This window comes from Ziziphus jujuba, chromosome 7, assembly GCF_031755915.1.
Source record: "Ziziphus jujuba cultivar Dongzao chromosome 7, ASM3175591v1".
Lineage (NCBI taxonomy): Eukaryota > Viridiplantae > Streptophyta > Magnoliopsida > Rosales > Rhamnaceae > Ziziphus > Ziziphus jujuba.
In genome coordinates, this window is record NC_083385.1 from 12,951,311 (window position 1) to 12,969,553 (window position 18,243).

The window sequence follows — 18,243 nt, forward strand, 5'->3', positions numbered from 1 at the left end:
TAAATATAGATGAGTTAATCCTTTAAATAGAAAAGTATATCAACAAAATATACCAATTAAATATTATCACATTACCTATTATGTTATTTGATTAGCAAATTTGATGAATATTTTGTTATATTGTATAAAAATTATTGACTATTAATTAATTATATATTTCATTAACATTTTTATGATAAAATTGATTTGTTAAGGAAATTTCAATTTTTATTAAAAATTTAAAAAAATGCGGATCCGATCAGTCTCGTGATGAAGAGAAACATTTTCCGATCATCCACTAAGAAAGGTATCGTCAGACAAAACTTTTAAAAATAGACCTTCAAATAGTATGAAAAAATCAATGTACTCCAGAAGTATCGGAAATATCCTCCAAAAGCCCCCCCCCCAAAAAAAAAAAAAAAAAATCCTTGAAAATGTTTATTTATTTATTTTTTTATCTAAATAGCTTGATAGAGTTACCAAATAAATTTATTGGCGATTATTTATCTCAATTTAAGTTTTTTTTTTTTAACTTTTGAAAATCCAATGACATATAACATCATATTAATAATTAAAATTCATCTTTATTATTCTTTTGAAGCTTATAATTTAATAATACCATTAAAATAAGTTTTAATTGGGAAGGGGGATTTTATCCAATTTATAATAATAATAATTGAGATAATAAAATGACACACGCTTCTTCCTTTCTTCTAAGCTTTTTGTCTATTTTCCTTCTCTGCCTCAATGGTTTTTTAAGAATATATTAGGAAAAAAAAAATAACAAATACAAAATCCAAAAAGAACTAATTAAACATATTACGACAACAATTCTGGAATATTTTATCCTCTCTCGCTCTATATATATTTTAATCATTTCCATGTTTTTCATTATTTTTCAAAAATAGTGTTCCATTCCTCACTTTTACGATCAGATTTATGGATAAAAATGATATATGTCATTTTTCCTCCTCTTTATATCTGCTAGCCTTAGTCACTGTGTTTTTTTGTTTTTTTTTTTTTTTTTGTCCATCGTTTACTTAATTTTATGAGAAGACATTATCAATATATATATATATATATATATATATATATATGCCTATATTCAATACAGACTTAAAGATAGGGAGAATTTCAAAAAAATAAATACTATAGTTATACTTATCATAAACAGCTATTTACATTAAACATGATTTGATATTGCAAAACAATCTGGCTGAACGATTAGGGCAAACCCTTTTTTTTTTTTTTTTTTTTCGTTTCTTTCCCTTTTAAGGGTGAATTTTATTTTGAAGAGTTAATAAAATTAAATTGAAACATAAATGAAAAGATAAGTATTAACCATTTATATGTTAGTTACCACATATCATAAAATTGTGAAAAGATTAAATAAAAAATAAAGAATAAATGAAAAAATGATTCATATTAATTTTAATATGTTATTAGATATTAAAAAAAAAAAATAGAAGAAGACCCAAATTTTTTAAGTTAAATTATTGGAGATACTGTTAGTACCTCACCCTCGCTTCTAACTATTTCATCTAATTTTTTATTTCCTTGAAAAACATTTACATCAACCTCAGGCATCCGTTTCATGTCTCGAGGCCACACAATATAATTTGAGTAGCAATTCAGATTTTTCAATCATTCCAAACACATTGCAATCGCTAAATTAATTTCACAACATTTGTCGGTTCTAGGTGGTCAACTTATTTTTCGGAAAAACCAAACTTCGAAAGCAAACGGAAGTTTCCCCTACGTCCTTTTTTTTTTTTGGGTTTCGGTTTCGGTTGCAGAATACAAAAACAAATTTCAAAAATTCAACTCTTTAACTTTGTTTTTTTTTTTTTTTTTTTTAAATGAATATTCAACTTTCTATATTTTGCAACAATGGAACCATCTTTGATTATAAAACCAAAAATTGACACGAACGAAAGAGAGTGCTGTTTCATAGACTGTCACTCCTTGACTATTTTCTTAAATTTATGAAAAATCTTTTTCTATATTTTTCTTTGATATTAAGGCGTGCGGATTGTACTCATGACTTTCGTCCAATAAAATAGTAATTTTTTAGGTTGGATAGGAAGGAAAACATGTTAAGAGTAAATGTTAGGGTGAATGTGCGAATAAAGTTTCATATAGGTTAAACATGAAGATTTTAAAAATATATAAAGAGGTTTGGATTGCACTTCTATTAGATTATCTTTTTAATATAAAACCACAAGTTTTAACAAAAACATAACATAAATCCAAATCACTTCTCTTAAATAGAGAAATATAAATGCACAAAATATCATAATATTAGTAATTGGTAATAAATTGTATAAAACAAAGATTGGAAGAGAAATTATTTTAATCTCTGCATTTTTAGTACAGTATATGAATGCACTCGTGTATGTGGGACATAATAGAAGGAAAATGATGGCGGCTTGGGGCGTGGGGGACCATTATTGCATAGAAGGTTGACGTTAAGGCAAAGGCAAAGAGAGCAAGAACAAATTTCTGAATGCTGCAGGTCCCCCATGCGCCTACACTTATCAATTTCTCACCCACTCACTTTGACTTTTGCCTTTTATTTTCTTTCTAAGCCTCAACCATTTTTTTTTTTTTTTGGGGGGTAAATTTAGCTTCAACCATTTATTTCTTTCTTCAAGGTATGTGATCCATATCTTCAGTTTCCTGTTACCATTTATGTCCGATCTATAGCAAGTAGGAAAAAAAAAAAAAGCTAAACACTTAAATAATAACCATATTTTTTTTTTATACAATTTGAGATTCTAATGAAAAATATGAAAATAGAAAATCTCCTTAAAGTCCCTATAATTGCTAGGCCAACTATATCCTTAAAGTCCCACTAAAATTCTAGCCAACCATTTTTTTTAAGACCAAAGGAACCAATAAAATTGCATTTAAAATATAAAGTCTTCCTTTTGCTTCTCTCAAAAAGCATTAGTAAATTTTGCCGACCCAACCGGCAACTACCAACCCCTTAAATCTTCCTTTTGGTCAACCGTCCCAAACACGACATGTTGGTCCACTTCTTTACAATTCTTTGACCCAGTCCCTTTCACTTCTTTAAATATTTCCTTTTCAGTATTTAAATCAACCATGGACTAAGACTTTGGGTAGTGAAAGAAAAGTAAGAGGTAGGCATCCAAGACAAGAACCAAAGATAAAGCAATCAATTATAAAAATCAATTAGAATAGAAACCCCACTTGCCTTTTTTTTTTTTTTTTTTATAATTTCCCTTCTAATGGAAATCTACTACCAAATCCACCACCATCCCTTTTTAATTTCAATTTGGATTAGATTCACAGTGTCTAGGAGAGGAAGGAAAAATAAAAAATAAAAAACAGAACCATAAATATTTTACAGGGAAAATGAAACTAACCCAGTAATCTCCTTCGAGACAGAGCTGACTCCAACCGAGTCTCCAGCCCGTACTGTTACTATTTTCTACTGGCTACAACAAGAAAATTGAAACACAAAAAACGCTTTGTAAAAACACTGTCATTAATCCCTTTTTTTTTCTTTTTTAATGTTTTGGGAGATCTAATTAAGACGATTCTAAGATGAGATTGGTAGCCTCGGCAACAGATAGAGAGTGATTGTGTTCCCCTTCGTAAGTCACCACCAGCATTGATGGATCATCAAGAGCTCTCTCTACATGCTTTCGTGCTGGACACCCTCTAACACTGCTGCACTTGTAATATCCCCTGTTATGTCAAAAATTAAAAATATGTTTTCAGAAACAAATTCGGTGAAAACAAAAAAAATGAAAAAAATTCAACTCTTAAATTCAAAAGAGTAGTCTTGAGTCAAAATGACCAGAGTTACAGAGAAGCATAATAAATAAATAAAATTATACCTTGGATGCGGAGATCCTTTAATGGGTTTCTGTCCGTACTTTCTCCAAGAGTAATCGTCAGGTGGAATATCAGCCATCTTCAAGCTTATAGCCGGAACTCTGACTACCCTCTTCAACCTCATTTTTCTGCTAAAAAGAAAAAGCAATTCAAAAACTCAGATCCAATACCCTTTTTAGCTCGAAAATGGAACTGATAATATAGGACTAGGAAATAACAGAGAAGGTAAAGATAGAGAGAGAAAAAGACCCACCTCTTCTTGGAACAATGGCAGCGGCCGGAAGACCCAGCTCCGCACTTTCCAGAGCCCAAATTCTCAGAGCTACACTTCCTCTTCAACGAGGAAGTCGAAAGCGGTGGTTTTCCAGCCGACGAAACCTGAGAGAGGTTCGTAATCTGGAAAGCTGAAGAAGAAGACGGCTGCTTACTGTCTGTGTCTCCGGTCAAAGACGAAATAAAAGACGTCGGAGCAGAGGAATACGAGAAATTGATGGTGGTGGAAGAGTCCTTCCTGTCAATCACACCGTTTTTGGGTACGATTAAAGCAGCAGGGTCACCAAGATGATGATGAAGAGGCGGGATCTGCTGGATTGGCGTCGCGTAGTAAATTTTGTTATTAGTTTCAGTAGGTACGGCTGGCCTTTCATGGTTCTGAATTAGGGGGGGAGAAGAAGAAGAAGAATAAGAATTAGGGGTGGTAAGCGGAGCCCTTCTGAATCGGGCATGACCCGTTCGGGTCCGACCCAGAAGAGAGATAACCTTCTTGAACTTGGAAACGGCGACGTCTGCCACAGCTTTGCAGTCCATATCTTGATTGTGTTGTTGAGCTTGAGAAAGCAATCTGATGAGCTTCTCTACGCTTTCAAGCCCAGAAGCCGCTTCTTGAACGGCGTTCTCTTCTAATTTTGAAGTGAAATTCTCACTGCTTCTATATCCCATGAAATCCACAGCCATCTCTGCATAACAAAAAATTTCTTCCCTCCTCTTCCCCCAAAAATTTTTCTTTTTTTTTTTTAAAAAAAGGAAAAATGAAAAGAAGGAGAGAGAAAGAAAAGTGTAAAAGAAAACGAGGGTAGAGAAGGTGTTGATAAAGGGCAAGTTTTTTTTTTTTTTCTGGTCAAAACGATGGCATCGGCAGCAATGAAACCCCAAAAATTGGCCCACTGCGTCACTGAGCTGTCACGCTAGAACTTGCTGTCAAATATAGGTGTGAATAAGATCCAACCACATCCCAAATTAAAAAAAAAAAAAGAAAAAAAAAGAAAATATTTTTATTTATCATTATTTTTATTTTTTCTGAAATGAAACAGCACGAATAAAACATTTTTATTTTTTATTTTTTTAATTGAGTTTGTGTCCGGATATTGACCTCATCTAAGCACTTATCCAATTTAAAATGGTCGTAGAGAAACGTTGGGACACGGGTAGAAATCAAGTCAAACCAGCTTCGTAGACCGTTCGATCTGTGGAGTGTGACAGCTTTTCTAATTTTTTGATTAAGAGAGAGAGAGAGAGTTGGAGCCAGCATGATAGAGTTGACTTTTTTTTTTCCCATCTGTTTTTATTTAATTTCCTGATAACCCCGGAAGTTTATAATTATTAATTATTTATTGCTTAGAGAGAGAGGAAAGCCGTGGAAATTTGCTATCTACTTTTTGACTATTAATCTCAACCGTTTAATTTTTTTTTTTTTTTTTGGTTTTGGTCCAATGTGTTTGGTATATATTAGTTTTCCCAAATTTATGTTAGTGGTTCTTCTTTGTTCTCATTTGGCTTTTGATTTATTTCTACTTTTCTCATTGAGGACTTCTCTTTTGACTTTGTAGCTGATTAATGGAACCTAGCTTTCTATGTCAATTAAATTCTTATGGTAAATTAGGTTGATCATCCGAACATGTTTAAAGTTGGTGAATAAGGATAAATCATTCTTTCATTACAAAATATAAATACAGTAGAATATTGATTAATTTTTTTATTTACTTTGCTTTTAAGAGAAAAAAAAAACTATTGATTTAAAATTAATTATGTTAGACATAATTATTTCATTTTTCTTTAATTTGACTTCACAATTTAATTGTTAAACTTGATTTTTATTTGATAGATTTATAATTGAATGTTATAAACGCAATTAAACTTTTTGTGTTATGAAAATGTTTATCAATTGAAATGATCAAAGTCAAAAGATGAAATTATAGGAGTTTTTATTTTCAAAAGCAAATATAAAAACAGTTTTATTATATTGAAATACTTTTCCAAACTTGATCTCATTTGGACGACTTTTTTCTATGTTGGTATAATTAGATAATCAACTTAAATGGAATAAACATGGTCATAAAATAAAATAAATGAAGCAAACAATATTTTTCTTCCTTTTTTAAGTGGTCCAAAAATACCTTCTTCTTCTTTTTTTTTTCAAAATTTGCATCTTCTCATTCTTCTTGAAATTTATTGCACTACCACATTCATCTAGAAGGATTTTTTTTTCCGTACTAAAAGGAAGAGTATTACTAAATACATAAAATAGACACATGTTTGCATACTTATACAAATTTTGAAAGAAAAGCAAGTAACACGAGCTCTCATATCATATAGTAAATTGGATCACCAATGGTGAGCTACAACAGCAGTTTTCTTCAACTCACAAGGGCCTAAAGAAGCCCCAGATTGAACCAGAAACTTTTTTTTTTTTTCCCCTCTTTTTCTTTTTCTTTTTGTCTTTTGCTGTGACACATTGAACCATAATTGAGATGTGATAGAGGTGGTCCACTTTTCATGTTGCTTGGCCTAACTAAGACTTTTAGAAAAACAGATATCTATTTCAAAATTTTTCTTTGCTATTTCTTTATTTGTACTCTCTTTTTCAAAGCTAGGTTTTAGGTTTTTTTTCTTTTTCTTATCTTAGGTTAATTTCTCCACTCATAGCATTCTGTTACGCAAATAAAATTCCACGCAAATAAAAAAGAAACATTCTTTTTCTATTTCTATCGAGGATAAGACTTGGCAGAAAAATAAAACAAACAAAAGCGCAATCAAAGGAGCAGAAAAAAAAAAAAATGTTTTGTTTGTATTGTTGAGTAAAGGATAGACACGCAGTGTGAGTGCCATGGTCTAATATCTAGCTGCGTAGTTCTTTTGCACAAGTCAAAAAGACGGAAAGCAGAAGAAATTTATTTCTACACATACACGAACACCCCACATAGAATGAAATTGTAAATCAAAAACAAGACGTGCCAGAGTTGGCTGCCTAAATTTTTGACTTTCCACCGAAATGTGTCAGTGATTGCCAATTCTATTTCCATTAAGAAAACAACAAGCAAATTATAAATTAATATATGCATATATATTTTTGGCTGCGCTATAAAACTCAAAACTAATTATCAAGTATAAAATATTGAATTTGATGCATCTGTTGACAATGCATGTGAGAAATATTGGTTCTTTGCACCTTCGTAGAGAGGTCATTGGTAGGTATGGAACATATCTAGTCTTATGGTTAAGTATTACTAAATAGCTAATCCACGCCCATATTTGGTGGCATTTGGCATCAAAGTCGGTGCTAATACTAAACCTGATTTTGTTTTTGTTTTTTTCTCTTTATTTCTTGGTCAGGGCCAGAGGGCACGGGTTATTTCCTCTAATGGGGCTTATTTTGAGGGTCTGGAGGACTTATATTAAACTACAAATTTATTTTGCAGAAACTTTGGAGGAATCCAAAAATATTTTATACTTTTTTTAGCTAAAAATTGGGGTGTCAAGTTGGTAAATAAGGATTGCACCAAGTTGTGGGCGATTAATATTCTAAAAATTTTTAAGTCAAAATTACGAAACAAGATTTGGGTATTAATAGATTTGGATTTAGTGCAATCGAGCAGACAATATCTCTCATGGGGGTTGAGCATCAATTAATAATCCGAGTTCTGTGTTGTTGTTGGCATATTTGGCTGCATCGTATCCACGTAATTCGCAGACCATAATCCATAACGTTATTGACTAAATATTCCACGCTTTCTTTCAGGTGTTGTCTTTTTTGGAATTTAAAATAGCCGCCTTCTTTGTCTAACAGCCCAAGGATATGGAAGATAAACTATATATTTAATTTCAAATCTGCCAAAATTGGGAAAATTAATCTGAGTTCGTCTTCTTCACGTTTTCTAGAAAGAGAGAACTTCTTGAGGTTTTGACAACAAAATTCAAAATCACAAAACAACTTTTACTTACTACATGGGCTTTGATTCCGAACTTAAGAGGTATTTAAGCTTAAGCTCAGCCAGCTAGCCTCTCTGTTAAGATCAGAGAAAATGACTAAGTTGGGTCCCCCTGTGGATGGGAATGTCTCATCATCTATATATATATATATATATATGGGGAATTTGGCCCAATACCCCCATAGGACAGAGCTTCATGAATTTTGCCTCCTCAATTCATTTTTTTTTTTATCTACCCCTCCAATCTTTTAAAATCCCAAAATACCTTTATGTTTTTTTTTATATGTTTTTTTCTTTCCTTTCTTCGACTTTTCCCCTCCATCTCTTTATCCATAACCAAACCTTAGGAGCCCTCTGTTTCCTTTCATGAATCGGCCAAATTGTAAGCGTGGAGACTGCGCGTTTTGAAGGAGATGGTGAAGAGGCGACTCAGAGAAAAAATTGCGGGATTTTAGAGAGCCCTAGGAGCAGAAGCAGAAGCAACAGGTAGGCAACAGCTCTAATTTTGATTTTCTTTTAGTGGTTTTGGGAATTTTTTTTTTGGGGAGAAATTGTGAAAGTTGTGTTCTGTTTTTTTTTTTTTTTTAATAACGGTGGTGGTAGGCATTTCTTGCTGAGAGATATGTATGATGATATGATGCTGGATGGAGTACAGCCAACTAGGGATACATTCCATTCTATCATCAGTTAGTGGAAAGGTGCTTTCATGTTTGTTATCATGGACTTTCATTCTTTCTGGAATTTTCCGTTTGCTTGATTTTGTTTTGTTGCAGGTGGATAAGCAAAATGCTCATTTCTTTGGTGTTACGATCAACGAGCAACAAGCGGAGTGTGGTATTGTAGTAAGAGTTACTTCAAATGCACAAAGCAAATTTAAGGTATGTATATTTCATATTTTTGCATTTAAATTTTTTATATACCATGTTTGATGACTATGAACTCTCTCTCTCTCTCTCTCTGCATTTGCATTTTCTTTTGTGTTGCTGATGTGACATTAAATTTATAATCTAATTGCTTTATTTTCCAGTTACTTTATTTCGAGCAAGATGTGAATGGCGGTTATGGTTTGGCCCTACAGGTACCATATCTTCTTTCCTATTGTGTCTCCAATCCATTTTCCATTTTATAGTGCATATGATTTTTGCATTCTGAAAGCTGTCGTGGTTGTTTAAAAAATTTGAAGCATAAATGGAGTCAACAGTGCCAATGATCATATACAATTGGTAGAAATGTTTTGTAATACTCTTGTCATGTTAAACTTTCTGCTGTTATATCCTTCAATTTCTAAGTACTATGCGTCTCTAATTTATTTTCAAAGCATAAAATTGTGGCTGTGAAATTGTGATTTTGAATATCACACATGGGTAGAACTTAAAATTAGTAACCTACCTGTGAATGTGAAAATGATGCTCAACTTCTCTTTTCAAGTGAATGCTTCTTCATCCAGCTTCCAATTTCCACACCAACCCTCTCCTCCCCCCCCCCCCAAAAATGAAATCCATGGGTTTGGTCCCTGATGTATGTATTTGTATATATATGCTTCTTCTTTTTTTTTCGTTTTTGTTTTTTTTCACATGGATCTGCATTAATTTTTATCTGCTGAATATTAGATTCTTTTAAGATTGGAAATTTTGTATAAAGTTACTTTGTGTTTTTATTTATTTTTTTTTTCCGCTAGCTATTACAATGTATTTCTTTGTGTTATAGGTTACTTTATACAACAGTTTAGTTTGTTGATGTAGTGCAGATGAACTCTGTCACTGTTGAGTCGAGGCCAAAGTGCTTGGTTCGCATTATTTTTTATGGTTACCCTTCTTATTGTAGAATGTATGCAAAAGAAAGAAGTTACTACTTTTTCTCTAGGTGATTGATGAAATAGATGGAGCTCTTGGTGATGGCAAAGGTGCTGTGGAGGTTATTCTAAAGATGGTAATTGTGTGTTTTCCATTATTGAATGCTGCTTATTTATTAAATTTAATTGTCTGCACGCTTATTTGTGTTTTAATATAATTGTAGTTATAGTTATTTTATTACTATAATTGCTGTTGGTGATTAAATATTACTGCTTTCGTTGTTATCAGTTATTGTTGTCATGTATAATTCTTGTTTTCCTTAATGTTTAATGCAAACTGTCAGTTATTGCATTTACTTCATTATCAACATGAGAATCATAAGGGAAATTGACTGTTTAAACTCCATGGTTGCACATTATATACGTTAACAGAAACGTCCATTTCTACCGAGGGTAATATATTCAGCTATGGTGGTTTTTATTTCCCAGTGCTCATTATATTTTTCACTTTTATTTTATGTTGTTCATATATTTTTGTGCAGATAAGAAGGCTCTCAAAAACCCTGCAGTTTTCTATCTGAGTCGCCTCTTCACCATCTCCTTCAAAACGCGCAGTCTCCACGCTTACAATCCGGCCGATGCGAAAGGAAACAGAGGGCTCCTAAGGTCTGGTTATGGATAAAGAGATGGCGAGGAAACGTCGAAGAAAGGAAAGAAAAAAACATATAAAAAAAAAAACATAAGGGTATTTCGTTTCATTTTCATGATTCCCTGGAAATGGTACACCCGAAAGTTTATCATTCATATGGAGTTTCCTTTTCATGATTCTTTTCATGCAAACTAGATAGTATTTTTTGCTTATTGACAACTAGTTGCTATCTGCAGGGTTCATATATTTGTTCAACCAACAGTTAATCGTGTTGTCAGCAGGTGATCCTTGACTACCATGGCTGATGTTTAATTGCTGTGACAATTTCAAGCCTTTCCATTTCTGATGGGGAACATTGGGTCAAGTCGGGATTGATACCAATAGAGGCTTTTGTAGGAGCTGTAATATTATCTAGGAGCTGTAATATTCTCTAGGAGGTGTAATATTCTCTTGTTTTTATTCATAAAACACTTGTACAATTTCCTCTTGCTAATTCAGATTTTGTTTTTAGTTTTTGTACTTGATTCTCGTGTCAATATGATGTGTAAGGATTCAATTTCATTATTAAATTATCCATATTATTTGATATGTGGAGTAGCAATAAATAAGAAGGATGATAATTTAAATGGATGGTATCAATCACTTTTACATGAATGGCTCCATGGTAGTATGTCCAAATGAGACTTGTTAGGAGGGAATTAATTGTCTAGTTTTTGTAAACTATTTAAATACATGGATACCTATGAAAGTGTAAAGTAAAAATAACAGTTTTTTCATTGACTGTCTCGAATACAGGTGATAATATTAAAACAAATTTTTTGACCATCCCTCATTTCTATCTACCCTCATTAACTTCTGTCCTGCTACCACATTAAATGTATACTGTGTCTTCCTCTCTCTTTCTCTTTTGTTGGTTAGGTACCTTTCAGCCTTCTTTCTTTGCATTGACGAACATTGCAGAAAATCCCAAAATCTCTTCAGTTCAGTTCACTCTCCCTGCATCATCTGAAAATATTCATTGTGGAGCCCATACACTTCAAAAGGATGTAATTAAATTGTACGTTTCTGCAGATCGGAGTTAACGACTGTAACAGCCCAGACCACCCGCATCAGGATATTGTCCTCTTTGGCCCAGGGTTCACACCCTCTCTCCCCCCTGGCCTCAAGGTTTTGCTCACAAAACGCGTCCTGAAGGGAGAGGTATCCACAGCCTTATAAAGACCGCTTCGTGCCCCTCTCCAACCGATGTGGGATGTTACAATCCTCCCCCCTTGGGGCCCAGCGTCCTCGCTGGCACACCGATCCGGGTACTGGCTCTGATACCACTGTAACAGCCCAGACCATCCGCATCAGGATATTGTCCTCTTTGGCCCAGGGTTCACACCCTCTCTCCCCCCTGGCCTCAAGGTTTTGCTCACAAAACGCGTCCTGAAGGGAAAGGTATCCACAGCCTTATAAAGACCGCTTCGTGCCCCTCTCCAACCGACTGGTATGTGGATATATATACATATATATATACATAATTTGGCTTTATTCTACTTCTTTACATAATTTTTTTTATCATTTATAATAAATTTTTTCCATCTTAATGTTTTGAAATCATGAACTCCCAATAGTAAACATAAATGGCTTAATAAGTAAGCCAAAAAATAAATACAATATACTTCATATTAATTTTGTTAATTGATTTTACGAAAAAAATTTCCTAAAATATATTTTACGTATAGGTGATAGATAAAGTCAAAATCAAATAATGACTTCGCCTTATCACAATACTAGTAGTGAGGAAAAAGTATGAATTAGTACGAACAAAGGAGGCGTTATAAACTATGAACAAAAAATTAAATATAATATTACAAAAATGAATCAAAAATGTTTTGTTTGAATTCAAATAAAGATGATATCGAGGTCAAATTTAGAGCATTAGACCTTTCAATGGATCGATTTAATTAATAAATAAATATATATATATATTTATATATTAGCCTAAGAATAAGAATTTAATTAGTCAATATTGTATTAAAAAAATAACATTTACATGGTCAGAAAGGGAAAACATTGACCAACTACAAAACTCGTTTGTCTTCTCTATCCAGCAGCTAGTACCTTCTATCAGATTTCACAGGGTGTGTTATAAATATAAATATGTGTACATATATGGCAACATTTTTCCCTTAACCAGCATTTGTACTCATTTACATAAAATGCATTCCTATTTTATCTTTACTCATTTACTGAAAATGCATTTGTATTTGTATTTAAAATGCAATTCCAGTAGGCGTTAATAACATAATTGTTTGGCTTATTTTATGTACTCATTTACTAAAAATGTATTTGTATTTTTTCATTAATTTTGCTTCAGGATTATAGTTAAACCTTCCAGCAAAGATTCTACGATTGCAGAAGTAGATACTTAGTATGTTTTGAATTGGTAAACTCTTTGTGCTCAATGTCACGAATTTCAATTTTACTGTTCTACGATGGAACATGGAGTGTATGTTCTGAAGGTACCTGGAGATACTAACGTCAAAGAACGAAGATTATACGTATCAAAAGGAATTGTACATTGGCCGAACTTGAAGATGTTGTCTACAACGCTCTCAACTTAGATTCTACACAACATCAATTAATCTTCAAGTTCATATACCATGTGTGTTTTACATGTGAGCCGTACGTTGTGGAAAATGATGAAGACCTACAAAGTTTTATAGAAGAGTATAGTTCACACAGACCTCAAGACAGATCTCCACTTATTGTTGATGTGTTATCCAGGGTTCCAAAGAGTATTAATACTGCTGGATGTGTTGTGAATAGGATACCTACAAGTTCAGAAATTATGACTATTGCCCCACTATCTGCAGTTCTCGAGATAGCTACTTGTACCTCTGATGCCGACATGCAGTCCCCAGCGACCGAAATTCATGTGCCGGAAACTCAACCTGGATTCTCTGAAAATCAAATGTGTGAAAACAATGTGCAATCTGCGGAACATGATCATGATAATGAGCACTTCGACATTAATGATTTGAATGAATATCGTGGACATGATTATGATCAAGATGAACAATTTGAGGTTGAGGTCAACACTGATCGTAGTGAAGATGGGTTACGAGACATTTGTTGGACCCAACATTCGGGACTTTCAGCTGGTGATAGTCGACATGGTGAGTCTCCTTATGGTAGTACTCCAATTGATAATGTGAATGATGATGTGCTTGCCTCTCCTTGTACCGAAAACCATTTGGACATTCGACAGGATTCGACGGCAACCATGGCTGAACGTAGGGTCAACCATCGCTTCTCATCCGTCAATGCCCATAAAATCATTCGAATCAACCAAATCTTTGCGAGTAAGAATGTGCTACAGAAGAAGATTAGTCTTTATGCACTAAGGAGAAATTTTGAATTCAAGGTCAAGAAGTCGGATAGAGTCCGATATGAGGTTGTATGTGCAAACGACAATTGCGTGTGGCGAATGCGTGCTACCAAACTACATGGTGATAATACAGAGACCTTCATGATTAGGGCCTTCAAAGATGAGCATATTTGCTCTTTAAATATCATGAAAAGGGATCATCGTCAAGCAACAAGTTCAGTTATCGGAGACATCATCCAGCCAATGTTTGATGGGATTTCAAGGCAATACAAACCTCGAGATATCGTGCATGACATTCGCTCTAATTACGGAGTAAACATAAGCTACAACAAAGCATGGGCCGCTAAGGAAGTTGCACTATCGGGTTTGTGGGGCACTCCAGAAGATTCATATGCAAAACTTCCTTTATGGAGTCACGTTTTGAAGAGCAAAAATCCGGGCACGTTTACTCGAATTGAAACTGATGATCAAAACAGATTTTTATATTTTTTCATGGCACTTGGAGCTAGCATTAGAGGGTTCCAGCATATGCGGAGAGTCGTAGCTATCGATGGAACTACACTGGAGAATAGATATAGAGGTTTGTTATATATTGCATCATGTTTGGATGGGAACAATCAAATTTATCCACTTGCTTATGGAATAGGCCCTGGGGAGATGGATGCGACTTACACATGGTTTTTTGAGAGCTTTAAAGAAGCATTTGGGGATGATCCGAATATAGCTTTTATATCGGATAGACACAAGAGCATTGCAAAAAGCAATACGTACAGTTTTGCCTAATAATCACCATGGCCACTGCACATATCATCTTGGTACAAATTTACGTGCTAAGAAGTTTAAAGGTAATGTCAACGCGATTATATCAACTTTTAATGATGCAGCTAGAGCATATATTGTTGAGGATTTTGATAAGGCCATGCAGCTTTTAGAAGGGGTTAGTATTGAAGCTGTACAATATCTCAAGGATGCAAGTCCTTCAAAATGGGCTAGATCACATTTTCCGGGCAATAGATACAACATAATGACAACTAACATTGCAGAAAGCATGAACTCTGTGCTTATTGATGCTAGGGATAAACCTGTTTTGCCATTACTAGATCACATTCGTGATGTCTTGCAAAGGTGGTGGTATGAACGTCGAACTAACGCTGCTGCAATGCAAACTCCTGTTACTAATTGGTTGGAAAAAATCATGCAGGACCGCTCAAATAATGGCAGAGGCTTACGTGTTATGCCAATGAACTTATATGAGTTTCAAGTTGTTGGCCATGGCATGTTCGTTGGAGTTGTTAACTTAGAAAATAAGACGTGCTCATGCAAGGAATTTGACATTGATGGATTTCCTTGTGTCCATGCAATTGCAGCATGTAAGCATCGACATATTTCTCCATATTTCCTTTGCTCGGCGCATTACTCAGTTGACTCACTCCGTTATGCATATTTGGAAACCATATATCCACTTGGAGATAAATGTCAGTGGCATGCTCCAGATGATGTCATAAACCAGGTTGTACTTCCACCTCAAATTGGCAAACAGTCAGGAAGACCGAGAAAGAAGAGGATTCAATCTCAAGGAGAGGAGCGTCATCAATATAGATGCGGGAGGTGCAAACAGGTTGGTCACACCAGCCGATCATGCTCCGCCATTGTACCTCTTGATAGCACTAACAACCAACAGCACCACTGAAACGAACTCCCATCAATCGCATGATGCTATATTCAGACAATGAGGCCATGTTATGTGGTATGCGTGTGTATGAAATGTAGTCAGGAATGCAATTAGTTGGTCAACCGCGTAACATGTGTTTTGGTGTAATAGATGTTGGCTTTATGTGTTCTTTTATTGTCAAATTCATCTGTCGTATTGTTTTGATAACATATCATTCCGTCTTCAATTTTTGGTTCAGTTGTTTGTATGTTTCTTACTATTGCATGGATGATATTACTGCCCAATGGTAATGACCAATGCAACATCGGTAATTGACATTTGTACACCGTCGTAAAAGACTCACAACAATTCCATCCTGCAACTTCAATCATGTGTGTTCCAACCAATAACATGCTAAATGTAGCATTATTAAAGTGTATTAAATTTTGCAACAAAACTGATAACTGTTCACCCTCGGTAATTCCCGAGTAAATCGTCGGTAACCACCAAATTCCCTCTGCAAAATTTACCGACAGTTTTGTCGGTAATTCCCGAGGTTGTACAGTTCATTGTATTTTGCTAATTTTTTGGACCCCACAAGGCCCCTAAGGTGTGTTGAATGCAAAAACATGCAAAACGGGGATTCTATAATTGTACTACAGAGAGAAAACCCCAAAATTTCATAAAAGTGTATCCAATTTTTCAAAAAAATTGATGACTGTTCACCATCGATAATTCCCGAGGAAATCGTTGGTAAACTACAAATACCCTCTGGAAAAATTACCGACAGTTTCGTCGGTAATTCCCGAGGGTGTACAGTTCATTATATTTTATTAATGTTTTGGACCCCACAAGGCCCCTAAGGTGTGTTGAATGCAAAAACATGCGAAACAGGGATTCTATTGGAGTACTAAGGAGAGAAAATCCCAAAATTTAATAAAAGTGTATCCAATTTTGCAAAAACATTTATGACTGTTTACCCTCGGTAATTCCCGACGAAAGCGTCGGTAAACTGCGAATGCCCTCCGGATAAATTACTGACAGTTTCGTTGGTAATTCCCGAGGGTGTACAGTACGGCATATTTTGCCAATTTTTTGGACCCCACAAGGCCCCTAATGTGTGTTGAATGAAAAAACATGCAAAAAAGGGATTCTATAATTGTACTAAGGAGAGAAAATCCCAAAATTTAATAAAAGTGTATCAAAGTTTGCGAAAAATAAGCTAACTGTTCACCCTCGGTAATTCCCGACGAAAGCGTCGGGAAACTACAAATGCCCTCTGGAAAAATTATCGACAGTTTCGTCGGGAATTACCGAGGGTGAACAGTTAGCTTATTTTTTGCAAACTTTGATACACTTTTATTAAATTTTGGGATTTTCTCTCCTTAGTACAATTATAGAATCCCTGTTTTGCATGTTTTTTCATTCAACACACCTTAGGGGCCTTGTGGGGTCCAAAAAATTGGCAAAATATGATGTACTGTACACCCTCGGGAATTACTGACGAAAATGTCGGTAATTATTCCTAAGGAATTTAGTGGTTACTGACGATTTCCTCGGGAATTATGGAGGGTGAACAGAAATCCCATTTTTTGGCAAAATATGATACACATTTATTAAATTTTGGGATTTTCTCCACTTATTATAATTTTAGAATCCCTATTTACCATGTTTTTGCATTCAACACACATTATGGAACTTGTGGGGCCCAACAAATTGGTAAAACTTGATGGAGTGTACACATTCGGAAATTACCGAAGAAACCGTCGGTAATTTTTCCAGGGTTTATTTGTTGGTTACGAAAAAGCGTTTCTATAATTACCGATGGTGAATCAGGAATTATCGATGCACCATCGATATTCATCTTTCCTTTAATTTTTACCACAACCGAGGGTTTTTTTTATCTTTTATCTTTTTTCTTTTTTTTTCAACGGTTGTCATTAGTAAAGATAGGTTCAGCATATTAAGATAACATTAGTATAACATTAGTATAGACCGTCATAACATTAAACATACGATCTACATTGAAAGTTTATTAAAGTACAAATCAACAGCATATTGTTTTCTAAAAAACATAATGTCTTGCGGACCAAATGAAGGGTTCTCCTCACTACTCATGTATTCAATAAATTTCAGAGCGTAGACGCCACAATCACCCCTGCAGAATAGCATTAATGATTAGCATTAATGAAAACCAACTACGTGTATTTTCACACGTAACCACAATAAAAAACAGCAGCAATACAAGTTGTTTGAAATGACAACACATTCATACCCATTATCTTGGCGGGGTGCATCTTTGATCATGGTCATCGTGAATGGATCTAAAGTGGGAGACACGTCCGGATTCTTCCCGTAATATCCCCCATCCCTCAATAGGTAAGGCAGCATATACGTAAGGCATTCCGCATTCTTCAACTCTCTATTCTGGACATATTTATTTCCCATATTTGGATCGTATAAATCAATATGCCGGGCCTTCAAGTCCACACATGCTGCCAACCAATGCGCGCCTCCATTGTTGACAGGGATGTACACCTACAAATTAGAACATAACCTCATTATCCACAAAATGGGAAACTTAGTGAGAATTTTTTTCAATATATGTATGGACTTACATAATCACATATCCGCCACGACACGCTAGGTTTGGGTGACCTCCCACGCACATAGTTACAAAGTGTCGCATCACATGAATATGTGCTACGAGATGCCCTCCATATG

The 18,243-nt window shown here is 34.5% G+C and overlaps 2 protein-coding genes across 14 annotated transcripts; one reads left to right on the forward strand and one right to left on the reverse strand.

Moving 5' to 3' along the window:
• Nucleotides 1–3,242: 3,242 nt before the first annotated feature.
• Nucleotides 3,243–4,928, reverse strand: LOC125423856 (probable WRKY transcription factor 7). Of its 2 annotated transcripts, none has more exons than XM_048479529.2 (3): nucleotides 4,100–4,928; nucleotides 3,849–3,977; nucleotides 3,243–3,696 (listed from the first exon to the last, which is right to left on the reverse strand). In XM_048479529.2, exons 1-3 carry the CDS (start codon nucleotides 4,798–4,800, stop codon nucleotides 3,537–3,539), a joined length of 990 nt encoding a protein of 329 aa, XP_048335486.1. In that variant the 5' UTR covers nucleotides 4,801–4,928; the 3' UTR covers nucleotides 3,243–3,536. The 2 variants fall into 2 exon arrangements, with proteins under 2 accessions (XP_048335486.1, XP_048335487.1); XM_048479530.2 differs by having other exon boundaries at nucleotides 3,849–3,974; nucleotides 4,100–4,920.
• Nucleotides 4,929–7,206: 2,278 nt separating this feature from the next.
• Nucleotides 7,207–11,011, forward strand: LOC132804410 (chaperone protein dnaJ 15-like). Of its 12 annotated transcripts, none has more exons than XR_009639513.1 (8): nucleotides 7,207–7,314; nucleotides 7,456–8,537; nucleotides 8,655–8,749; nucleotides 8,825–8,929; nucleotides 9,079–9,129; nucleotides 9,876–9,980; nucleotides 10,386–10,623; nucleotides 10,729–11,011. XR_009639513.1 is itself a non-coding variant. In XM_060818726.1 (5 exons), the coding sequence occupies exons 2-5, from the start codon at nucleotides 8,696–8,698 to the stop codon at nucleotides 10,059–10,061; spliced, it is 357 nt and encodes a 118-aa protein (XP_060674709.1). In that variant the 5' UTR covers nucleotides 7,257–8,537; nucleotides 8,655–8,695; the 3' UTR covers nucleotides 10,062–10,379. The 12 variants fall into 12 exon arrangements, 4 of the variants coding, with proteins under 4 accessions (XP_060674707.1, XP_060674710.1, XP_060674709.1 ...); XR_009639514.1 differs by having other exon boundaries at nucleotides 7,238–7,310; XR_009639515.1 differs by having other exon boundaries at nucleotides 7,270–8,537; nucleotides 9,759–9,980.
• Nucleotides 11,012–18,243: the final 7,232 nt, after the last annotated feature.

Coding starts and splice junctions, on each gene's coding strand:
- LOC125423856 (XM_048479529.2), bottom strand. CDS start 4,800: ATGGCTGTGGATTTCATGGGATATAGAAGCAGTGAGAATTTCACTTCA. Junction 3,978..4,099: donor TGCCATTGTTCCAAGAAGAG/GTGGGTCTTTTT, acceptor TTTTCTTTTTAG/CAGAAAAATGAGGTTGAAGA. Junction 3,697..3,848: donor AAAGGATCTCCGCATCCAAG/GTATAATTTTAT, acceptor TTGACATAACAG/GGGATATTACAAGTGCAGCA.
- LOC132804410 (XM_060818724.1), top strand. CDS start 8,696: ATGGAGTACAGCCAACTAGGGATACATTCCATTCTATCATCAGTTAGT. Junction 8,930..9,078: donor ATGCACAAAGCAAATTTAAG/GTATGTATATTT, acceptor TTTATTTTCCAG/TTACTTTATTTCGAGCAAGA. Junction 9,130..9,914: donor GTTATGGTTTGGCCCTACAG/GTACCATATCTT, acceptor CTTTTTCTCTAG/GTGATTGATGAAATAGATGG.